Genomic DNA, 22,372 nt, shown 5'->3' with positions numbered 1-22,372 from the left:
TAAAAACTCATTCATTCCCAACGCCATTAAGGCTCTGAATGAGGGCACGTCTCGGTAATAATAATAATTAAATAATAATAATTCATTTTATTTAACGGCGCCTTTCATGTCACCCAAGGTCACCTTACAGAATAAAAACAAAACAATACAATACAGGAAATACAATAATAATAAAGTAGAAATTATAATACATACACACATACACAATACATACAATCAAGGAGCAACAGTACAGATAACAGAACAGTATGGTGGGAGGTAGTGTGTGGTGACCGGTCAAAGTGAATGGGCAAGTTTAAACAGGTGAGTCTTGAGTTGTGTTTTGAATGTGGTGATGGAGTCTATTTGTCTTATGTGTGGGGGGAGGGAGTTCCAGAGTCTGGGTGCCGTACAACTGAAAGCTCGGGCACCCATGCTGCTAAGGTGTGAGGTGGGAGTGAAAAGAAGTCCAGCAGAGGTTGAGCGGAGGGTACGGGAGGGGGTGTATTCTTTCAGTAGGTCACTAACTAACTAACTAACTCAAACGCAATTCTTTTTATTTTATTATTATTATTATTATTTTCATGTATTTTTATTATATCATTGGTTACTAACTGCTGTGTGCCCTACCTGTTTGCTCCTCTTCCAGCAAATATATAGGGAAAATAACTAAATATGACATATATGGTCCAGTTAGTCATTTGATTTGGTGCCCCCTCATTGTCTGGTGCCCCTGGTACGTTTTTTTTGTTTGAAGCAACTTTTTGGATTGAAGTAGTGTTGTTTTGGGTTTGGGCCATATTATGGGTAGGGCATTTGTGTCTTTATCATTTAATCATCAAAATAAGTTGCTTCAAACAAAAAAAAACTTCACTTCTATCAAAGAAAACATTTCCAATGAAAGAAAAACAGTGTTCAAATGCATTTTTTTGAGTCTCAAATATATTTTTGCATTCAAACACTTTTTTTCTTTGATTGAAACAATTTTCTTTTGACTGAAGTGACATTTTTTTAATTGAAAATATATTTTTTGATTGAAGCAATCTTTTTTTGATTGAATAATTAAGACCAGAGGTGTCAAAAGTATTCACATTCATTACTCAGGTAGAAGTATAGATACTAGAGTTTAAAAATACTCCTGTAGAAGTTGAAGTATCATCTCAAGTTTTTTACTCGAGCATGTGTTTCAGAGAGCAGAAGATATGACTAGTTGCCTATAAGTATTGTAATGGTGCAAAAAGTCAAACTTCAGAGGCATGTTATCATTTATCCTAACATTTATTGGAATGTACATCCAAGTTTAGTTGCAGGAATCTGAGGGCAAAGGATGTAAGAACAAAACTGGACAAGAACATCTGAAACAACCACAACCAAATTCACTCTATCCGGATGGAGCAATTTAACTGGATAGTTTTTTTTTTAAAGGTCGAAATGAAATAGAGTAATGAGGCTGTTTTTAAAATGTAAGGAGTAAAAAGTACAGATAATTGTGTGAAAATGTAACCTGAGTAAAAGTAATAAGTCGTCTGAAAAATAATTACTCCAGTGAAGTATAGATAACCAAGATTTCTACTACACCTCTGAATCAGAGGCTCTGATTAAAACACAAATCTACCTCCATACCCTGCTCGCCCGGTTCAGTATATGGATAATCCGGCCGAGGTCTCAGTTGCAGGTCCGAAACAGCGCCCCCCGGCGGCCGAGCCCGGCACTGCAGACCAGGAGTTGGTGAGGAGGCGTGTGGTGTTTCAGCAGCAGCAGCAGCAGCCCCGGCTAACGGAGAACAACCCCACTTCGTGTTGGTGAACCATCAAACAGGTACGGGAGTGGAGCGCAGACAGCGGGTCGTGTTGGTCTGTGCTGTGAGGCTGAGAGTCTCATGTGGTTTCTAAAGCCCGAATTACGGTTCCGCGGTAAATCGACGCAGAACCTACGCAGAGCCTACGGCGTGAGGTACGCGGCGACGCGCACCCTACGCCGTAAACTCTGCGTCGGTGTAACGCGGAACCATAAATCAGCCCTAACGCGACTTAGCTGTGATGCTAATAGCTGCACGGCTGCAGGCCCGGCTAACAAACGCAACCACAAGCATGGCTGTATTCAACTTTACCGTCACTTTGAAAACGGCGATATCTCACATCACGACTGGCCAAAATGACACACACTTGGTTTCCACGGTGAATATTTAAATCCAGAGTTGTGCGGAGCAGCAGCTTAGCTTAGCATAGCTTAGCTTGTGATCTCCTAGCTGTCACCGTGAATATAAATGTTACCTGAATCACCATCAACAGTCCTAATTCACAGTTTAGAAGTGCATTCTACCTTTTAATTTAGCTGGTTCTTATAAATACAAATGGGACACTAAATCGAGGAGTAAACGTGTGTTTTCTCCTAACATTGTTTTATTTATATTCATCTATTTTACTTTAAACATTTAAATGAATAGATGAGTTTTTAAACATTGCACGAAATATATAATCAAGGTTTGACAGGTCAGTTCAATATAATATATAGTAAACCTGAAGGATACATTGATAACAGGTTTTACACAGGTGCGTGTTCAGTCCAATGTCAAGTAGTGACACAGGTGTGTTGATCACTAGTGACCGACTAGTAGTTTAAAGAAATAAGTGTGTGTGTGTGTGTGTATATGTATGTGTGTGTATATATATATATATATATATATATACATACATACTCCTGGTTATTGGTCAGTCAGTGTACAATAACTGTGCAATAACCAGGACAGTGCAATATTACACAACACTTTCTATCCACTGGGAAAGGGTGGCGTGCCTTCTCCGGGTGGGTGGAGAAGTCCTGCCTCAGGTGGAGGTGTTCAAGTATCTCGGGGTCTTGTTCACGAGTGAGGGAACGATGGAGCGGGAGATTGACAGACGGATCGGTGCGGTCGATGTATCGGTCCGTCGTGGTGAAGAAGGAGCTGAGTCGAAAGGTGAAGCTCTCGATTTACTGGTCAATCTACGCCCCTACCCTCACCTATGGTCATGAACTTTGGGTAGTGACCGAAAGGACAAGATCGCGGATACAAGCGGCCGAGATGAGTTTCCTCCGCAGGGTGGCTGGACGCTCCCTTAGAGATAGGGTGAGGAGTTCGGTCACCCGGGAGGAGCTCGGAGTCGAGCCGCTGCTCCTTCACGTTGAGAGGAGTCAGCTGAGGTGGCTTGGACATCTGTACCGGATGCCTCCTGGACGCCTCCCTAGGGAGGTGTTCCAGGCATGTCCCACCGGGAGGAGACCCCGGGGAAGACCCAGGACACACTGGAGAGACTTTGTCTCTCGGCTGGCCTGGGAACGCCTCGGGCTCCCCCCGGAAGAGCTGGAGGAAGTGTCTGGGGTGAGGGAAGTCTGGGCATCCCTGCTGAGGCTGCTGCCCCCGCGACCCAGGAACGGATAAGCAGAAGAAGATGGATGGATAGACTTTCTATCCATATAATTCTTTTTATGGCACTGAACTTTTTTATTTTTTATTTATTTTAATTTTTACCTTTAATTTAAAGTTAGAAACTCGGGAGTGATTTTCGATAGCTTTTTAAAATTTGACTGACAAGTGGACAATGTTGTGAAGGCAAGTTTTTATCAGTTACGTCTTTTAGCCAAAGTAAAAACATTTTTTTAGCCGTCACGACATGGAGAGAGCTATCCACGCTCTAGTCAGCTCCAGATTGGACTATTGCAATGCACTTTATGTTGGCATCGCCCAATTTTCTTTTAGCCGTCTTCAGCTGGTAGAAAATGCAGCTGCCCGTCTTTTAACGAACACACCCAGACGAGAGCAGGTCACCCTGGTCCTCTATTCCCTTCACTGGCTGCCTGTTCGTTTTAGAGTTGATTTTAAACTTTTAATGTTTGTTTTTAAACCTCTTAACGGCCTTGCCCCTCCTTATTTATCAGAGATTTTAACGGTGCGTGGGCCTGGCAGAGCTCTGAGATCCTCCAACCAACGTTTGTTGGAAGTGCCCAGGTCAAAGCAGAAGCGCTGGGGGGACCGAGCCTTTTCAGTTGCCGGCCCCAGGCTCTGGAATAAGTTCCCCTGTGAGTTACGCACCATCTCTGACCTGGGCCTTTTTAAATCTAAAATGAAAACTTATTTATTCAGGGTGGCTTTTAATACCCAGTAGTGTGGTGACACTTTTTTATACTTTGCTCTTGATGTTTTATATGTTCATATGTTTTATTCTAGTTTTATTTTGCTGATTGTATGTTTATTATGTAAAGCACTTTGGTTCACCTGTAGGTCGATGTAAGGTGCTATATAAATAAAGTACATTCACATTTATTTCTATTTTTATCTTTTATTTTTAATTTTTTATATTTTTATCTCTATATGGGTGTTTGGCTTTTGGGGTGTTTGATTTGTAAATGACAGTGCTGTGTGTGTGAGATGGAGATGTCAATTTCCCTGAGGGAACCTCCCAAAGGGATTAATAGAGTCATCTGAATCTGAATAATATACACAGACACACTGAATGTTTTCTAAACATTTTTTTTTACTAACATGAAATATTTATCTATGAAAGAATCAAGTAAAGGACGCAAGTGTGTGCTAAATGATACATATTGTTATTGATGTCTTTGAATGCCTGGAAATATGCCTTGCTCGATGGAAATTGAACAAGAACGGGTAATAATTTTTAATTCTGGTAAAAAGCTTTCCTGCTGTTTTCTGGTACTAGTCACATTAGTTGTTGAGTCTAACTGAGCCCTGAGGTTGCGTGGGCACAGTGTGACTGTGACATTATACCACTGGTTAATGGTCGATTTTGACACATTGCTCCTCAATGATTAGTTTGGCTGCAAAGTGACATTTTATATACATATTTTTTGCCACTCAAAAAAAAGACATTCTATGTGGACTGTACATATAAAGAAGATGCCTAAATTACAAAATTAATAGTATCCATCTTAGCTAACATAGATGGTGGTATTTTACAAAGGTATCTTAAATCACAAAGGGAAGGGTTGGGGGGGGACAAAGAAGAGACTCTTCTTTTGCCTAGAGATTAGAAAAATCACAGAGGAGGTAAAATGGGTCTTCCCAGGACTGTGACCTGCTGATTGCATATGTTTTTAGAAGCTGTAAATCTGATTTAGTTTTTTCTTCTTTTTTGGTACGTGGTACTTTTCAGAACCTTAATCAGGGTCTGAAAACTTTTCCTGTGATTATACCAGTAGACTGCACCCTGGTTCCTGTTGAACTCTGGTTGGACATTTAAGTCCCTGGATTATGTCAAAAATGTAAATTGGCGACTATTTTTGGCAATATTGATACAGAAATGACTTGCTTTAGTTCAGATCTCTTTTAATTTTGATCTGACAATTAAGATTTCTTTGTTAAAGCCGCAAATTGACATCATTCAAAATAGGATTGTCTAGATCTTCATAATAAATCATGGACTTAAAATAAGTTCTGCATTTTCTCCAAAACTCTGTGGCAGGTTACAGGGGCTTCTCTCTCTCCTCTCCTCTCCTCTCCTCTCCTCTCCTCTCCTCTCCTCTCCTCTCTCTCTCCCTGTCACTGGAAATCTATAAATGGAGTGCTCCAAATTATAAGACCTAAGTATTTTTACAAATCTAACCTAAGAGCAATTACAACACACTCCCTTTATACATGAAATTATAGACCATACATTTGAAACATATCTTCTTACACATCTTAAAATATGGAAGTGCGCTAAATAACACGACAAACATTTTTCCACAAATCTTCAAAAATTAACTAGACACTAAACACTAGAGGTGAAGTATTATTTATTTTTCCACAAATTGAATACAATGCTGGGTATTGTAAATGGGTTGTCTGTAACATGTATTGGTTAAATAACTCCAAAGATAATTTTTTACAACTTCTGTTTCACCCTGTGTAAACTGTCCTTTCCCGTTAAATGCAGTTTGTTCTGTGGCCCCTCTCCTGGACTGAGCAAGCCAAAGTCCAAACAACACACCCCTCCCCACTTCCATTGAAAACGTTTGCAGAAAGAAACATAGTTACCAGCTTTGAAAACACACCAGTTCAACTGTAAATATTCGAACCAAGTGCCAACCATCTGACTTCCAGGTTGAGGCTTATGCAGAACTTAAAAATGTGTTGCAGTTCCTCGACTGGACAAGTCTGACTGCAAAAGTGAATCAATCTCTGACTCCCGTGTTAAAATGTCCAACTTTAGAGTAAAAATAAACATATTTACGGCCTTGTTCAAAAAATGTTGTCTCGGTTGTTTGATTACACAACCATGAAAAGTGAAGTTTTTTGTACCATACCAGAAGAACTTTTACAAAGCATTAAATTTATTTCTAAAATGATTGACAGCTGGCTCAGCCAATGATCAGCCACTCTGACTTGCTCATCCATAATCGTCATGCTACCCCGCTTAGCGAAGCAGCCAGCTATTTTTACCAACCCAGTGTCAGCTAAACTTGACAGTATTTTTTTGATTTCACCATTGAGTCAACGTGTTTAAGTGCTATACAGTGCTGTAAAACATTTGCAGGCAGCTCTGCAAATATTTCGGTGTGGATCTTCAGAAGTAGCTGATGGCCAAAGCTAACTTTGATTGACTGACTGACTTTGCAGAGGGGGTGTTCCCTTCGGCTTCCCAAGCAACATGGCTGCCCCCCTACACAGAAAAACAGGCTTCAAAACTGCTCTTCAGAAACCAAATGCTCACGTGAGCTAATGCTTTGTCTAGGGCTGGGGGTAAACGATTATTTTAAAAACGATTATTTTTATCGATTAGTTGACTAATGAGTAATTGGTAATAAGTAATTGGACCAATATTCTAACGATTATTTTTCTGTTGTTCGATTATAATAGTATTAATTAAATAAAACCCTAATATATCAAATAAATATTAAAAATCCTTAATAGTATAGTTTATTAAACACAGTTTTGCTCAGCAAAGTAAAAATGTAGAATAAAATTATACAAAATAAAAAGCCAGCCTGTTTACTCTTACAGTCCAACAAAAATCTCTCCTGTACAAAATTACAAGAAATAAAAAAAATACAGTGAAATCATTGCATACAGTATCATCCAAATGTGTCAAGAATAACGCATAAAAAATAACATATTTGGATAAAAAAAGGGGACTGTGTTTCACATTAAATTAATATTTTTATTACATAAAAAAAGTAACAACCGAAAGGCAATTATGCAACATAAGAACCTAAAAAAAACTGTTTTCGGTAGGAATAATTTTCCGATAGCACTTTAGCTACTGCTAACAGATATAACAGAAATAACGTGTGGTCGTGAACTTATTGTTGACGTCATGTTTCCTCATATTCTGGACTTCACTGCATCACCAGTGAGTGTCGCCAACGGACAAAACCTCAGAAAAGTGCGTACGCCAGACTTGATTTGTGTGTGAAAGACCGCAACTTTCTACGTTCAAATCACTTTTCGAACATCCGACCGTGAGCGTAGAAAGTTGCGTACGCACGTTTTTTGTGCGCCGCACGTTTACATCTGGCCCCCGGTCCTCTTAAAAAAAGGTCTCAGTCTGCTTCAAGGGAACGAAATGCAGGAAGTGTACTACAGGGCAGGATATTCTGGAAAATGGAAGTTGCACTGTTTTAACCAAAAGACGAGGAAGGTGTATGTTCATTGTTTGTCTTGTTTTCTCTTTGGGTTATTCTTGATGGAGTTCCACCGCAGGCAACTAGGGGACTAGATTGTTCAAAAGGTTCAGTTCATTGGTCAAAGTACAGTGTGAAAGCAAACTCGGATCAGCTGAATCTTGCAATGACAAATGAGCCATGTCTACCTAATTATTAAGTGTGAGAACGGCTCAGACATGGGTAATAAAGAAGCATGTGTGTTTTGGAGGGTAGGATTGCCAGTCAGCGTGTGGGAAAGGCTGAGACAGGCTACATTTTTGACTGCTCGGCAGCTAACAAGCTAAGGCAATCCCTACAGACACACACACTGATTGGGGGAGGCTGGCACACACTAGAAACCAAAAACAGTAACCAAAACTATTATTTTGGAACCGCTGATAAGATATTCAACTATTCCACATTAACTTTACAAGTTAATTAACAAGGACTCCACATCTGCTCTTAGTCTTTTCAAACAACCAAATAAATGCACTTTATTAAGTTAAATATTTAATTTTAAATAAATTACAGAAATTTTCATTATCTATGGATTTGTCATGAACAGTTGGTCCTGATCCCTCTTTTGATATTTTAGTTTCCAGTCCAGCTTTGCATTGCCTCAGGGTAGTGAAGTAGTCCGATTCAAAATGAAGTGAATCCACAGAGCTCGTCTGTTTATGGCAGGAAATGCTGTTTTGTGCTGAGCACTTCCAATACCTTCTGGTTTTAGGCACAAGTATTGACTGCTGCTCACAAATACAACAATAGACAGACCTTCGGGTAAGGGGCAGAATACTCAACAACACACACTGATTTGACTTGATAGGTGCCCCAAATGCCAAACTTTCATGTTCAGACGTTTTAAAAAAGCGAGTTTTCCTATATGTCACCTTAAAAAAAAAAAAACAGGATAAAATGACCTGTTGTGAAATGTATGTGTAAGGCTTGAAAATATTGACAATTGGTATTTTTCTATCAATACTTACTAATAAAACCTTGAGAATAAAAAAACAAAGCATTCTCTACCAGCTGGTTAACTGCTGGCATTGGTTTCGAGGCAACCAGTTAACATCTGTTTGCTTTGGTCCTGCTGCTCTCTCTGTTCTCAGTAACTAGTTTAATACAACTGAGTTACTAGTACATTCATCCATCCATTATCCACAATGAGTAACTGGACATAATCATACCTAGTTACTAGTACAGCTTTACTTATTTGTTTTTTCTCCCCCACTCTGTTAATTGCTTCCATAATTTAGAACTGATGGCTGAAAAACATCCTTCAGACTTATTTTTTTTTTTGCTGCTTTTCTAACTGTTTTTTTTTTTGTCTTTTGATAATCTGCACTAACATAAAAGTTGGTAGCTAGTCCTTCAGGTCATGTTGCCGCTGACAAATACGGCTGTAAAGGAGGGAACCTTGAGTGAGCTCACACAGCATTACACAGGAAATGCAGATTCATATAGGTTAAACTGTTGAATCATTTAATCCACAAGAGTATGAAATAGCTATGCATGCAAATATCATTTTTATAGTAATCCCAATATTACATCATGTAAATTAATTGAATAGTTTACATGATTATATTTATTACATTTTTAAAGTATGGTGTATCTGACAAAGTTGGTAACTAAAAATTATATTAATATTAGGATAAAAATAATATAATGTACTGAGAGTTTGAGGCAAAGATCTGTTACTTGACAGCATGGTCTGTTTTAGAGTGCACCAAAGACTGCAAAGTGTCTTTGCAGAGTCTCAGCTGGATAAACCAGCATGTTGGTAAAAGGTGGTTGATTAATCTGTGTTTAAAGTCGTGTACAACTTCTGGCAAAATAAAGTTGAATTGGCATTCTTGAGGAGGTTAACCTTTTATGTTTTATTATGTAGAAAAAAGCACATCATTGGGGATAACACATAGCTGTATTCAATAGCTGAAAATTCTGGCTTTTTGAAACACACTTCCAAATTAAATAAGATTCTTTAAATTATTGACTTTCTTTTAGAGTTGGAAAAAAATATTTATAATTTTTACTGTGCATGTTATGTTGCTACCAGCAGCATTTTTCTTCAAAACGCCTTCAAATGGGGACCTCCTTTTTTTTTTTTTATATATATATATATAGTTCTTAGCATGTTGTTATTATACTTCTGCTAATGTTTTTCGAGCTCCAAATATGACATTACTCGCAGGGCATGACTGCTCAGATGAAGGCACCGCTTGTAAAGGAAAGGGGTGCGCTAGATGCCTACCCCAGGACAAAAACAATTTGAATTGCATTGACCTCCACGTACTCTCCCTCTCTCTCTCCTCTTTCCCGTGTTTCGGCATCGTTCACCTCTGTGCAGCAGCCGTGCCCCGCCGCGCCCCCACCCCCAGCGGCGCCGTCATGTGGCAGGAGGCCCGCAAACATGAGCGCAAGCTCCGCGGCATGATGGTGGACTACAAGCGCCGCGGCGAGCGTCGGCGGGAGTACTACGAGAAGATAGTAAGAAGCTTTGTCTTAAGTGTGTCTGTGGTTTGATGAGAAAACGGTCCAGTCCAATCGTGGGGTTAATTATTAAGGCGTTTATGTTTGTCATGTTGTCTTGACAGAAAAAAGATCCAGCTCAGTTTCTCCAGGTTCATGGTCGAGCCTACAAGATCCACCTGGATCCTGCTGTGGCCCTGGCTGCAGAGAGCCCTGCAAACATGTGAGGAAATTATCACAAGCCACATATTTAACATCATAATACATATGTACGCAGCTTTTGGGATGTTTTTGGTCACATTATGCCTCTTTTCTCTTTTTTTGTCTGAAGGATGCCATGGCAAGGAGATGCCAACAACATGATTGACAGATTTGATGTAAGGGCTCACTTGGACTACATCCCTACCTACACTCCTCCTCTGCTGAGCACAACGTAAGCCAAGAAATTCCTTTAACTTCATATTTAAATAAAGTGTGTGCCAAGTGTCATTGTTTATTGAATAATTTCCTTGCCTTATGATTGAAGGCTGTGGGGTTAGTCTTTGTGGATTGTTATGAATTCTTGATGACATCATTATGTTTTAAGAGAAATTGTTTTGAAGTATGAGGGAGATATTTGATTTTGTGTATTATGTACCAAGCATGTCCGATTTATTCAAATGTGCCTTAAATTCATGCTTCCGAATGTCTTAATTTCCACATCAGAAGTCAATGTTAAAATTTCTGTAGAGTGATTTGCAAGTACGGTATTATATTGCAATGGTTTTGCTGGTAGATTCTTTTTTTTTATATATATTTATATAATTTACAATTATTGTTATATTCATTCACCATTTCCCAAAAGATACTTCTTTTTTTTTTTTTTAATAAGACAAAGAACATTTTTAAATCATACTGTACATCACTTGTCTTTTTTGTTCAAGTGTTTATGAATCACTAGTGACACTTGTAACACTGCTCTGTGTATTGGTAAATGTGACAAACAACCTTCTGTTCATCTCACACAGCACCCCAGAGCAGGAGATGGAGGAGAGGAAGTGTAATTATGAGCGTTACAGAGGTCTCGTGCAGAATGACTTTGCCAACAGTGAGTATTTACTATTAATAAATAACATAGAAAATGAAATGCTGTTGATACTTTTCCACATTGCTCTACACAGTACACATTTATATGAACATAATGTGACCATAATAGTCCTTTAGTCTGCTCTCAATGGGTATATTTTGCAGTTGTGTGCTGCATTGTAACTCCCTGCTGTCCTAATTCCTCCAACAGTCTCTGAGGAACAGTGTTTATACCAGATCTACCTGGACGAGCTCTACGGTGGCCTCTCCAAACCAAATGAGGATGAGAAGAAAAAGTATGTGAATGTAGTGGTTTTCTTATTTTTTTTTCTTCTGTAGAATTTAAGTTGGCCAATTATAAATATATATTTCTTCACTTTTTTTGCAGACTGGCGGAGAAAAGGGCCACCATTGGTTACACATATGAAGACAGCACCGTACCAGAACCCGAAACAAATTCAGACAAAGATGAAGACAATTCAGAGAACAGTGAATCTGAGGAGGACGAGGGCATCCCTGACATCGGTGAGAATATGTTGCTGTCAGTGACGAGCGTCATACACCAGATGGTAAAATAAAGTCTTTGATATTAAACGAAAGTGGGAACCAGCATTTTTAAAAACTGTTTTCATTTGGTAGATTTTCACAAGGTTGAAAGAGGGTGAAGTAACAAAGCCAACCCAACTTGAAGCTGCTTGCCTGTACATCCTTAAGCTAACATGAAATATGATCAGTTAGTCTCGCACAGTTTGGAGAGAACTGTTTCAGAAATGTTTCTGACCTGACAAAACTAACCTGGCTCCACATGTTGAATTACAGAGCGAACTCTAATATTTTCGACAGCAGCAGGTCATCCAGGACAATTATGGTTTGTCTGTCACTGCTGTGGGTTTCTGGCTCTCTTTGTGGAATTTCCTATTTCTAGAGTTCACTGCTACGCTTTGTCCCTTTTTCCCTTTGGCTTGATACATTTGTGTTTTTTCATGTGATGACTCCTTAAATGCTTGATTAGGTTTTCTCATGTTATAACATTTGTTCCACCTCTGGAAACTGCAGCCTGCATAATGAGCATGACGCAGTTTTCCTGGAGGAAGCTAGCTCTAGCTCTATCCAGCAATTCAGAATTTGGATTATATTTTATTTATACCACGGCCTGTGTGAATACTCGATTCTGATTGGCTGGCAGGTGTAGGTTATAAGTGATAACCTACACCTAGGTGTAGGTTATCACTTATAACAACCTATGTTATGTACAACCTACAAGTTCAGTCAAATTGCCTGATAACTTTAATATCATTGCGCTGGATCAACTGCCAGGTGGTAACCACGGCAACAGAGATTCAGAGAAGAAGAGTGATTTTCTAATTTATTTTAATTTATTTGGTGAATTCAACAATTTTGATGACTGGGATGCAGAAGAGGAGAGAAAAGAAAATAGCCGAGCTGAGCGGACTAGAATATCTCCCGTTACGAAGGAAACTGAGTTATGGCTTGTTAAAAAACTTTGTAATTTACCAGGTTACAACGACTGCAGATGAGAGATTAAATAGTCTGCTCAGCTGTGGCTTGTTATAAAACTAATGATTTCAACTGAAAACACATTAAAGCATGAATAACTTATTTAATATTTATGTTTTTTGGTAACTGACCGTGGTATAAGTGGGAAAATGCCCTTCGAGGTGTACATTTTCAGAAATATACGTACTTCGCGGGGGCGTGAACCGTCCGACGTGAAGCGGAGGACGGTTCACGCCCCCGCGTCGTCCATATATTTCTGAAAATGTACACCTCGTCGGGCATTATCCCTTACATATACAGTACAAAAAACTACACAATAGTGGATGGTGCATAGGAGTAAATAGTCACAGGTATCCTTATTTTCACCAGTATACCTGAATATGTATTACTGGTATTAGTACGGCTTTACCACAACGTGTAATGCATAAATCTGAGGGGAAGATCTACTTGCTGCTGCATTGAAATATATCCTTTATTTTTATTTATTATTTTAATGCATAGATGTGGAAGTAGATGTTGACGAGTTGAACCAGGAACAGCTGTTGGACCTCAACAAGATGGCAACTCCATATGGGATGGCTGAGGGGGACTTTGTCAGGTAACATGTTACACAAAACCTTTCTGGAAAATGTTTATTTTGTTTGTTTATTTTATTGTAATTAACAATCCCTGAAAGTAAATCCCTGCAAATCTGTAGGTGTTTTTTCTTTTCGTCTCCCACTCAGTTAATGTTAAAAAGATCCCCAAAGTTATCAGAAGAAACTTTGTTGCCACAATTTCTCTGAGCTTTCGAGCTTCCCTTTCAGTTCAGATGCCAATCACATACTTTAGAGACAAATGTTTAATCAGAATCTGCTGTTTGTTTTATTTTGTTATTGTATTTATTTTAACTGCTATTATTATTTCACCTTTTTCCCAGGATGTTGAGAAAAGACAAGGAGGAAGTAGAGGCCATTAAACATGCCAAAGCCCTAGAAGCAGAGAAGGCCATGTATTCTGTAAGATTAAATCCATTCATGCTATAATTTTAGTTTTGTTTCTAGTTTTTTAATACACTTTCTTAATTTCCTCAGGGCCGCCGCTCTCGCAGACAGAGGAGAGAGTTCAGAGAGAAAAGGCTAAAAGGTCGACAGATCAGCCCACCAAGGTGAGTTTGCAGGTTTTTAACTGAAATCGTCCACTGAGCTCAACACATTACTTTCAGAAGGTGCTCAATTATCGTGTCGTATTTCAGCTATGCAAGAAGAGACAGCCCAACATATGATCCTTACAAAAGGTGAGTTAAGCAGCTGTTTTTGTAATTTCATGCTCAGTTTCTTGATTAATTTATGTTTGAATGTGATATCTATTAATATCTCGATTTTGTTTTGCTTAATTTTTTCTTTAATCCTCTATAGGCCAGAGTCGGAATCCAGCTCTGAGTCACGGTCACGATCGCGTTCTCCTGGTCCAGAGAAGATCACGTTCATCACTAGCTACGGAGGCAGTGACGAAGAAGCTCCAGCAGCAGCGGCAGCAGCGGCAGGAGCAGCAGCAGCACAGACTGCTGCTCCTCACACTGGCCATGCCCCCTCCAGCTTGCAGCACTCTTCAGGTCATAGCAGGGGCTCCCGGTCGGTAACTTTCCCTTCTACTGGCTTTTATTTGGTTACTTTCTCTCTTACAGTCACAATGTTCATTAACATGACTACAGATGTTGATGCTTCAAGAATACTGATGGTTGGTGAGGGGGATTCTGTTTTCAAAGCGGTAGAAATTGCTGCTGGATTGTAACAAATAGGGCCACTGTGACTGTGCATGCACAAATATAAAATGTGTGCTATAGGTCGGATTAAGCTTTGACACTGACTCGTTTATAGTTGTGCATGTGGTATTATGGCAGTGCAAATATATGCAAAATACTGATGTTTTTTGTGTTTACCAAACATGATATACATTCAGTACTATAAAATTATTACATCACACAGCAGAACTATTTCAAAGATAGGCTAGGCTCTGGATTGGTCATATTATTGACACTTTGCATCTGTGTTTGTGTAGGAGACGAAGGTCATCTTCCAGTCGCTCCCCATCCTCATCATCCCGGTCCTCTTCTCGCTCATCTTCCCATTCGCGACGAGCCAGACGAGGCCGGGCTAGAAGGGATGGGCACCGATCCAGGAGTCACTCGCGGTCGAGACGGCGTTCCAGGTCGCACTCGCGAGGAAGAGGAGGCAACGGAGGGTCCGGATCGTGGAGGAGACGTGACCGGACAAGATCACGGTCCAATGACAGATACAGAGACAGGGACAGAAACAGAGAACGGGACAGAGACGGAGACAGGGACAGGAAACGATATTCAGAACGCAGACGAACAAGGTTGGACCAGTCTCCCGACAGGCTGCTGCTGTTGCAATAAAATAAAAAATAGCCATCGGTAATCTGAGTGTTTGTCTTCGCTGTCAGGTCCCGTTCCAGCTCACGGCAGGGAGGCAGTTCAAGGCGAGGGGGGCGAAGCAGTGGAGGACACCATCGGGAAGACAGCCGCAGCCAAAGCCGCAGTCCGTCTCAGTCTTCCAGCGAACCAACCCAGAGTCCCTCCCCCACTCACAGAGGGTCCCTGCCTGCTGCCACCGCCATCTCTGAAAAACTGAGAAAGTAAGTAGACCGGGTGAACATGAGACCCAGGAAATCGAGCCAACTCACAATTAAACATGGGAATGTTGGAAAATATTAGTATTTAGTTAGGTCCGGCTAGGTTTTATTGCTACATCAGCTGTTTATACTAGTATATTTAAGTTAGCTATATATTGACTATAAGTGGACACCGCAGATTTTCGATTAAAATGTTCAGATCTCCTCTAGAAGAAATAGGACTTTTTTAGATCTACAACCCCTTTTTTGAGGACTCGCATGCTATTGATCAACTTAATGTATTGATACATAATTTGCTAATTGACTAAAAATGTTCAGGAATTCTGCTGTAATTTACATTTTGGGATTAATATTGTCTTATTGATTTTTAAATCCAGTACAGGCATTAACTGCCTCGGGTCTGGAACGTATGGGGCTACGCCAGCTCTGAACTGCAGCTGTCCTCAATTGTTTGTTGGAATTTTAGCAGTTATTATTATTATTTTTTTTTTCTGCCACAAGTCAAAATGAGCATGATCCGGTTGAGATAAAGTGATTTGTCGAGCTGTTATAGAATATTTCTCTGGTTTATCTTTGAAGCATGTTCTTCGTTTTATCTGTACCGACAATATTTCAGATAAATGTAAGTGTATAAATGTGGCACGTGCATAAAATGGGGCAATCAGCAAGGAAACTTTATAATATTTTTGAGTGTGGGGTTGAGATGAGAGAGATTTGCAAGCCTTTGTTTAGTTTTTTTTCTAAATACATACCACCTCATTATTAAAAAAAACATCAGAGCAGTAATATGTGGCTGCGCTAGAAACTGTCACTGACTACATGTTGTATGTTAACAACTTCTAAATGTAAATGGTGGTTTTAACTTGCGATATTAATGGAGGAATAGTTCCCAACTGTCCATGAAACTTCTTTTGAAACAACTTTTAAATCCATAAGGAGGGGGGGGAAAGAAGTCAGTATACGAAGCAGTTGTATTCACTTGAATCCTTCTTCTGGTTTGGATACACTCAAACAGCATACACCTTAAACCCATTTGTTATATATAACTACATTTTTACCTGGTAAAAAGTCCTAAATTACCAGTGTAGCAATATCTCATTGTAAATGCTGGTAACTTATTTCTTCTTGTAATGTGTATATGCAATTAGCTTTGCAATTATTTTGTTTTGCATTATTTGTTGGGTTTAAAAACTTTGAAAAATAAACTTTTTTTATATATATCAGTTGCAGGTTTTCCTTTTTTAAGCTATGTACGATATTTTAAGGCTTAAGTACCAACTACTTACCTGAGACGTCACTATAGTGTGTCAGAAGACAAAAAAATCCAATTGTGTTACTTTGCAGAATGCATGTCTGCATTTTTATTGTATTTTTTTCCCAACTTACAGTAAACAATAAGCCATACTCTTTGGTGCAGTTTTGATTTCACTATTGTTCATTTCCAGACTGTCGGAGTAATGGTATAAGAAGACTGAGCTTCTGAAAGTGCACAGCCGAGGAGAAATCAATTCATTAGAATGATAGATTTATTTATAGTTTCATGACTCTGGATTGACTAAAGGAAAGTGTTGTATTGATATTTTCTTATAATAGATTTAGTGCATCATCAGTAGGTTTTCCCCCTCAGGATTAAAATGTGTTTCATGGTTGATATTTTTTTTTTAACCCATAAATGAAAATATTCACATCCCATTTTTTTTTTTTGTCTTCCCTCTCCTTCAGGCCTGACACACCGGGTGGTAAAGAGACGGGAGCTGCCAAAGTCAGTAAGAATTTGTTCTAGTTGGGTTTCTTGCTAAAGCCTCCGCCTCCCTCATCCCTGACAGGCTGACATGGTTGTCCATCAGAGTGGGATGTAGAAGCCAGTGTTTCCCAAAAAGAATGATTGCTTTTATTTACCCACCCAAAAGTGAAAGTAAACAGTAAAAACCCAGCATGTACTTTTGAATACCGGTATTGTCTGAAACTATGAAAATTACCTAAACATTGCTATTTCTTTATGAAGGAAACATTTAGTCTTTGAAGTCGTAGTTGTTTTGAGGGTCTGCGTGGTTGGTGGATGTATGTATACTGTACAAACATGTGTGCGTGAGAGAGTGAATTGTCTTTCTATACCTGTTTATAGTGGCAAACGTACTTCAGGGTGCCGGTTACACTTCAGAAGGCTGACAGTACAGAATGTGACTTTTCTTTTAAAACACGTGATTTGTTTTTAGCCAAGTTATTGTTTTATCTAGTAACACAAAAAGTGAGCTCAGTCTTCGACCAATAATAGATACGTGCGTGTGTGTGTGTATATATATGTATATTGTGTGTGTGTTGCATCTCTTTTCTACTGTTTATCTGAACAAACAACTTTAGTTTAATAAGAAGACATGATGAACATATTTGAACTTGCAGAGCCACTTGATTTAAAATGAAATGGATAATTGTCCATGTTTTGTTTAAAGCCGAATGAATATGTGCAGTAGGTGTGTATGTAAATACATAATTCCATAAAGGTTGAGCAGTTGTCTTTCAGCCTGGTTAACTGAAGATAGGTCAATAACTCTATATTAATTTGTTTACCCAACTGGTCTTTTTACTGCTTCCTTGGAAAGTAGAAACAGTTTGAGTGCAACTGTAAAAAAGAGAAGTTATGATCTACCTGTGAGGGTGTGTGCAGTTTTTCTTGCCTGGCCAGGTCTGAACAGCCCACTGGTGGGTGTGTTGGTGATTTAGAAAAAAAAAACGCCAGTGGCTCTCTCTGAACTTTTCAAAACTGGCTGGACCTGAACTTGCTCATGCTTCCCTCTCTCTCGCTCTGACCCTCTCAACCATCCACTTTTATCTCTGACACTATTGTAGATGCAAATACATTGTGTATAGGTTTACGTACAGCGGCTGCACTTTATCCTATTACAGCTTTTTTTGTGTGTTTCTTTTAAGTCATCATAGAGAACTTGTAATTGTTTTATCCCCTGCCTTTTTTTTTTCGCCTCCACCAGCTACTGTACATAAAGGTGATGGTATCAAGTTTGTCTAACGGCACAAATACTCACTCACACACACACACACACACATATACACCCAAACACTTTTGCTGTGAAAGTTTGTGCTCACGCTTTGGTTGTCACCTACAGCCCAAGATGACTCCACAGGAGCGGCTGAAACTACGAATGCAGAAGGCGCTTAACAAACAATGTGAGTCGAACTGTGTTTGTGGTTTCTGCACATTTCAGTAGATCTCTGGCCTCTTGAATTTATGTTGACCCGCATGTGTGTCAGATCTTTGTCAATTTATGCAAATTACAAACATTAAAAACTTTTTTTTTTTTATTATTATTCTTTTCTCCCCGATTGGCAGCCAAGGCAGATAAGAGAGCTGCTCAGGTGAAAATCCTGCAGCAGGAGAACAAACGGCAGGTGTGTATTGTGTGCGTTCAGGAAAAATAAGCCCTCTATGCTCCTTTTCCCCTCATTGCTCTTGTTTACTTTACAGGAGCGAGAGGGAGAACTGCGAGCCATGGCACGCAAGATCCGTATGAAGTAAGTATCTGTATGTTGAAGTGGGTTCTCTGGTATTGGTGTGTTGTGATTGTCTGACCCACACGCTTCATGTTTAGGGAACGTGAGCGGCGTGAGAAAGAGAGGGATGAGTGGGAAAGGCAGTATGGCCGCCAGAGCAGCTCGCCTTCGCCCTCCAAATATGGTAAGACTGAACGTTTTCAATCATCAGCAGCTGTAGCGATCAAAAAAATATTTTAAGTTTAGCAAATGGTTTTGACTTTGTCAGATAAAATATTATTCAGCTCCGTCTGATTTTTCTGCCAGTTTCATAGACTGTAAAGGTGTTTTCATTGTTACTCTTTCCTCTGTCCCTCAGATCGAGAATACAATTCACACAGAAGGTATGTGAGAAGCCACAGGAATCATCACAGCTGCAGTCAAGCAGAATGACTTACCTTACTCGTTTCACATTAATACACAAACTGTGTCTCAGACTCATCAAAATGCATGCAAATCTAATACTCAGGCTACTTGGTTTTCACTTCAGGCACAGGTTAGTCTCAGCAGGTCAGAGGCCAGATGTGGGGGGAACATTTTAAAATAAATACTCTAGTGCCTGTTAATTCGTAAAGAAAACTAAAGCTTGTTAAGTAGTTTATTCTTCATGAATTCTTTATATCTGCAGCTGCTTATATACTCTTAAGACTCTACAACACCTCAAAGGTGTTGAACTGAAGTCAGATCTGTTGGCTAGTAACTTTGTGATATGGTCCATTATCTTTAGAAGATAATGAGCCAAACTGGAGCCTCAGTATCTGCAGGAGTCTTTATGCACCGTTGACTGATTTGGTGACTGTATGAATATGTAGGCCCATAGGTGTTCCTGATAAACTGTTCAGTGAATATACACAAAGTCCTAGTTTTAAAATTCTGATTTGATTTTGATTATTCTTTTAAATTAAAAAATGTGTATATCTTTGCCTACATGCATGGTAATGAAATAATGCTAGTTTAAGTTATATATATGTTTACTGCTGGCCTGTATACATTTTTTATTTATTTTTTTTCTTCCCCTCACCAAATAGGAGATCACGGTCTCGGTCACGGAGTCCACATTACAAATACTGAAGTGCAACGTGTCCTACAAAACTGTCGGTACAATGACTTGTCACTACCTGACCTGCGATCCAAGCAAGAGGCCGTACCTGGAAAATGAAGAGATCAAGTTACCGGCTTTTGGTTAATAAACTAAAATAGAAACCTGAACTCATTATTAGTCTTGTACTACTCTTGTATAGAGTAATAATAAAATGACTGATTTCATCACATTCACTAATTACAGAGGATTCTTTTTTTTTTTTTTGGCCATGCAGAGTTTTATCTGTGCTTTTTTTATTTCTGGTTCATCTTGTGGAAGACATTTTGGTTTCTTCACCTCATTTATGCTTACTTGATTTCCTCTCTTCTTGGAAAAGTTGAATGGTATGTAATGATAAGCAATAGCTGAAGTTTTAACTTTTTGGTGTCAATGGTTTTCCACAATTTATATTTCTGTCACAGGAAATGCTCATATGACCATTTAAACAGGTTTAATGAACTGATGTACAGGATATTTATACACATCCAAATGAAACCCCCTTTGTCAAAGCAGATTTAGTCCATGCATTTATTAAAAGTATAGATTACACTTTTTGTACTCTGTCCTTGGCCAGTTAACAGCAGATAACTTTTGTTCTCACCACTGTGGGATGTGAAAAACAGAACAGAAAATAAAACTTTGAAGCTATTTACCTTTTATTGTCTTAAATTAACTACAAATGTATCAATTAATTTTTCGTGTGTGTGTGTGTGTGTGTGTGTGTGTGTGTGTGTGTGTGTGTGTGTGTGTGTGTGTGTGTGTGTGTGTGTGTGTGTGTGTGTGTGTGTGTGTGTGTGTGTGTGTGTGTGTGTGTGTGTGTGTGTGTGTGTGTGTGTGTGTGTGGTGGAATAGTGGCAAGATTTAAAAGAAAGCTATATGCAATTTGATCTTGCCCCACATCTAAGTTTTCTTGTACGTAATTGAAAGTGGAGGTGAATCCTACCTGTAAATTCATCGTGAATGTGTTCAGCCATCCTGACACATGTAACACGAGTTTTCATTGTTGTGGTACTTTATTTTCACCACTGGGTGGCGACAGACCTCGGCGCCATCGCCGCTTGTTATTGATCAATTCCTCAATTTAAGAACTACTTTCATGTCAATAGACGAGCCGCAGACGGTCAACTAGAAAAACAGAAATGAATGTAATCTCCGTTCCGGGTTGTTTTAGAAACACGTGTGGAAAACCAGTGCGGTGGTTCCTTGGAGGTGCTGAGGAGGAACTGCACGAGTGCCATCATTCCCTTTGGCCTCTACCAACCAAAATTGAATCGGACAGTAAAAACCTCGGGGGATTAAAAAAAAAAGCCCCCAAAACAACAACAATAAAGGCGGTGTTTTAAAGCAGATATTTTAAAGTTTCAAATTCAATGAACTGGTGGACTTCAAAACTTCACAGCTTATGTTCAAATCAACAAGAACATGGTGCCAGACTGTATCCAAAACATGTTTAATTTAAGACAAAGCCATTACTACAGGAAATCAAAAATCAGAACCAACACCAAACTGAGATGCTACAGTGGATGTATGGAATAAGTTGGAGAGGGATTTGAAATCAAGTAGAACCTTAACCTTATTTAAAAAAAACATTGAAAAGAAGGATGATTTCTCTATTCCAAAGTAATGAGTGGTGATGCTTACTATGTTGATTTAGGTATTCATTTAATTGGTGATTTGATTTGATTATTCAAGGATGAAGGAAACATGTAAACTGCACCTTTTTTTTCTTTCTTATTTCTTGAAGAATCTTTGTTATCCCCATGGAGGCAATTTGTTTTACTTCAGCCTACACCTTTTTCGGTCTAGATCAGGGCTCGGCAACCCGCGGCTCTTTAGCGCCGCCCTAGTGGCTCATGGAGCTTTTTCAAAAATGTTTCACCTTTTTTTTTCCTTTTTTTCCCCTTTTTCTTCTTTTTTGCTTCTTTTTTTTCTTCCTTTTTTCTCTTTCTTTCTCTTTCCTTTCTCTTTTTTTCCTTTTTTTCTTTCTTTTCTTCTTTTTTTCAATTTTTCTTCTTTTTTTCTTCCTTTTTTTCTCTTTCTTTGTCTTTATTTTCTCTTTTTTCTCTTTTTTTTCTTTCTTTTCTTGTTTTTTTTCTTTTTTCTTCTTTCTTTCCTTTTTTCCACTTTTTTTTCTTCCTTTTTCCTTTCCTCGACATTTCGACTTTTTTCTCAACATTTCGACTTTTTTCTCGACATTTCCACTTTTTTCTCAACATTTGAACTTTTTTCTCGAGATTGTACTTCAACATTAATCTCAACATTTTGACTTTTTTCTCTAAATTTTGACTTTTTTCTCCACATTTTGACTTTTTTTTCGACATTTCTCCTTTCACCATTTGTCTTCATTCTAAGGCTGATACAAGACCTTTCATTTTTTACGGCTCCAGACATATTCGTTTTTTGTGTTTTTGGTCCAATATGACTCTTTCAACATTTTGGGTTGCCGACCCCTGGTCTAGA

The 22,372-nt window shown here is 39.0% G+C and overlaps 1 protein-coding gene across 2 annotated transcripts; it reads left to right on the top strand.

Annotated features, from left to right (window-relative positions):
• Positions 1–1,686: 1,686 nt before the first annotated feature.
• Positions 1,687–20,554, top strand: clasrp (CLK4-associating serine/arginine rich protein). 2 transcript variants are annotated; one of them, XM_061719426.1, is made up of 21 exons: positions 1,687–1,797; positions 9,947–10,086; positions 10,194–10,291; positions 10,400–10,501; positions 11,076–11,155; positions 11,345–11,429; positions 11,522–11,658; positions 13,153–13,249; positions 13,571–13,649; positions 13,725–13,798; positions 13,886–13,927; positions 14,049–14,264; positions 14,692–15,009; positions 15,097–15,288; positions 17,008–17,047; positions 18,408–18,468; positions 18,632–18,690; positions 18,767–18,813; positions 18,891–18,976; positions 19,151–19,175; positions 19,860–20,554. In XM_061719426.1, the coding sequence occupies exons 2-21, from the start codon at positions 9,988–9,990 to the stop codon at positions 19,900–19,902; spliced, it is 1,980 nt and encodes a 659-aa protein (XP_061575410.1). In that variant the 5' UTR covers positions 1,687–1,797; positions 9,947–9,987; the 3' UTR covers positions 19,903–20,554. The 2 variants fall into 2 exon arrangements, 1 of the variants encoding a protein (XP_061575410.1); XR_009782495.1 differs by lacking the exons at positions 19,151–19,175; positions 19,860–20,554 and having other exon boundaries at positions 17,008–17,051; positions 18,891–18,923.
• Positions 20,555–22,372: the final 1,818 nt, after the last annotated feature.

Source organism: Cololabis saira, chromosome 4 (genome assembly GCF_033807715.1).
Source record: "Cololabis saira isolate AMF1-May2022 chromosome 4, fColSai1.1, whole genome shotgun sequence".
NCBI lineage: Eukaryota > Metazoa > Chordata > Actinopteri > Beloniformes > Belonidae > Cololabis > Cololabis saira.
The sequence above is the reverse complement of the archived record's forward strand: the minus strand, read 5'-3'. Positions and strand labels throughout refer to the sequence as shown.

Excerpts from the sequence above, each read along its gene's own strand:
- clasrp (XM_061719426.1), top strand. The coding sequence starts at position 9,988 with ATGTGGCAGGAGGCCCGCAAACATGAGCGCAAGCTCCGCGGCATGATG. Across the intron at positions 13,928-14,048 it reads ACATATGATCCTTACAAAAG|GCCAGAGTCGGAATCCAGCT; the intron begins GTGAGTTAAGCA and ends AATCCTCTATAG. Across the intron at positions 15,010-15,096 it reads TCAGAACGCAGACGAACAAG|GTCCCGTTCCAGCTCACGGC; the intron begins GTTGGACCAGTC and ends CTTCGCTGTCAG.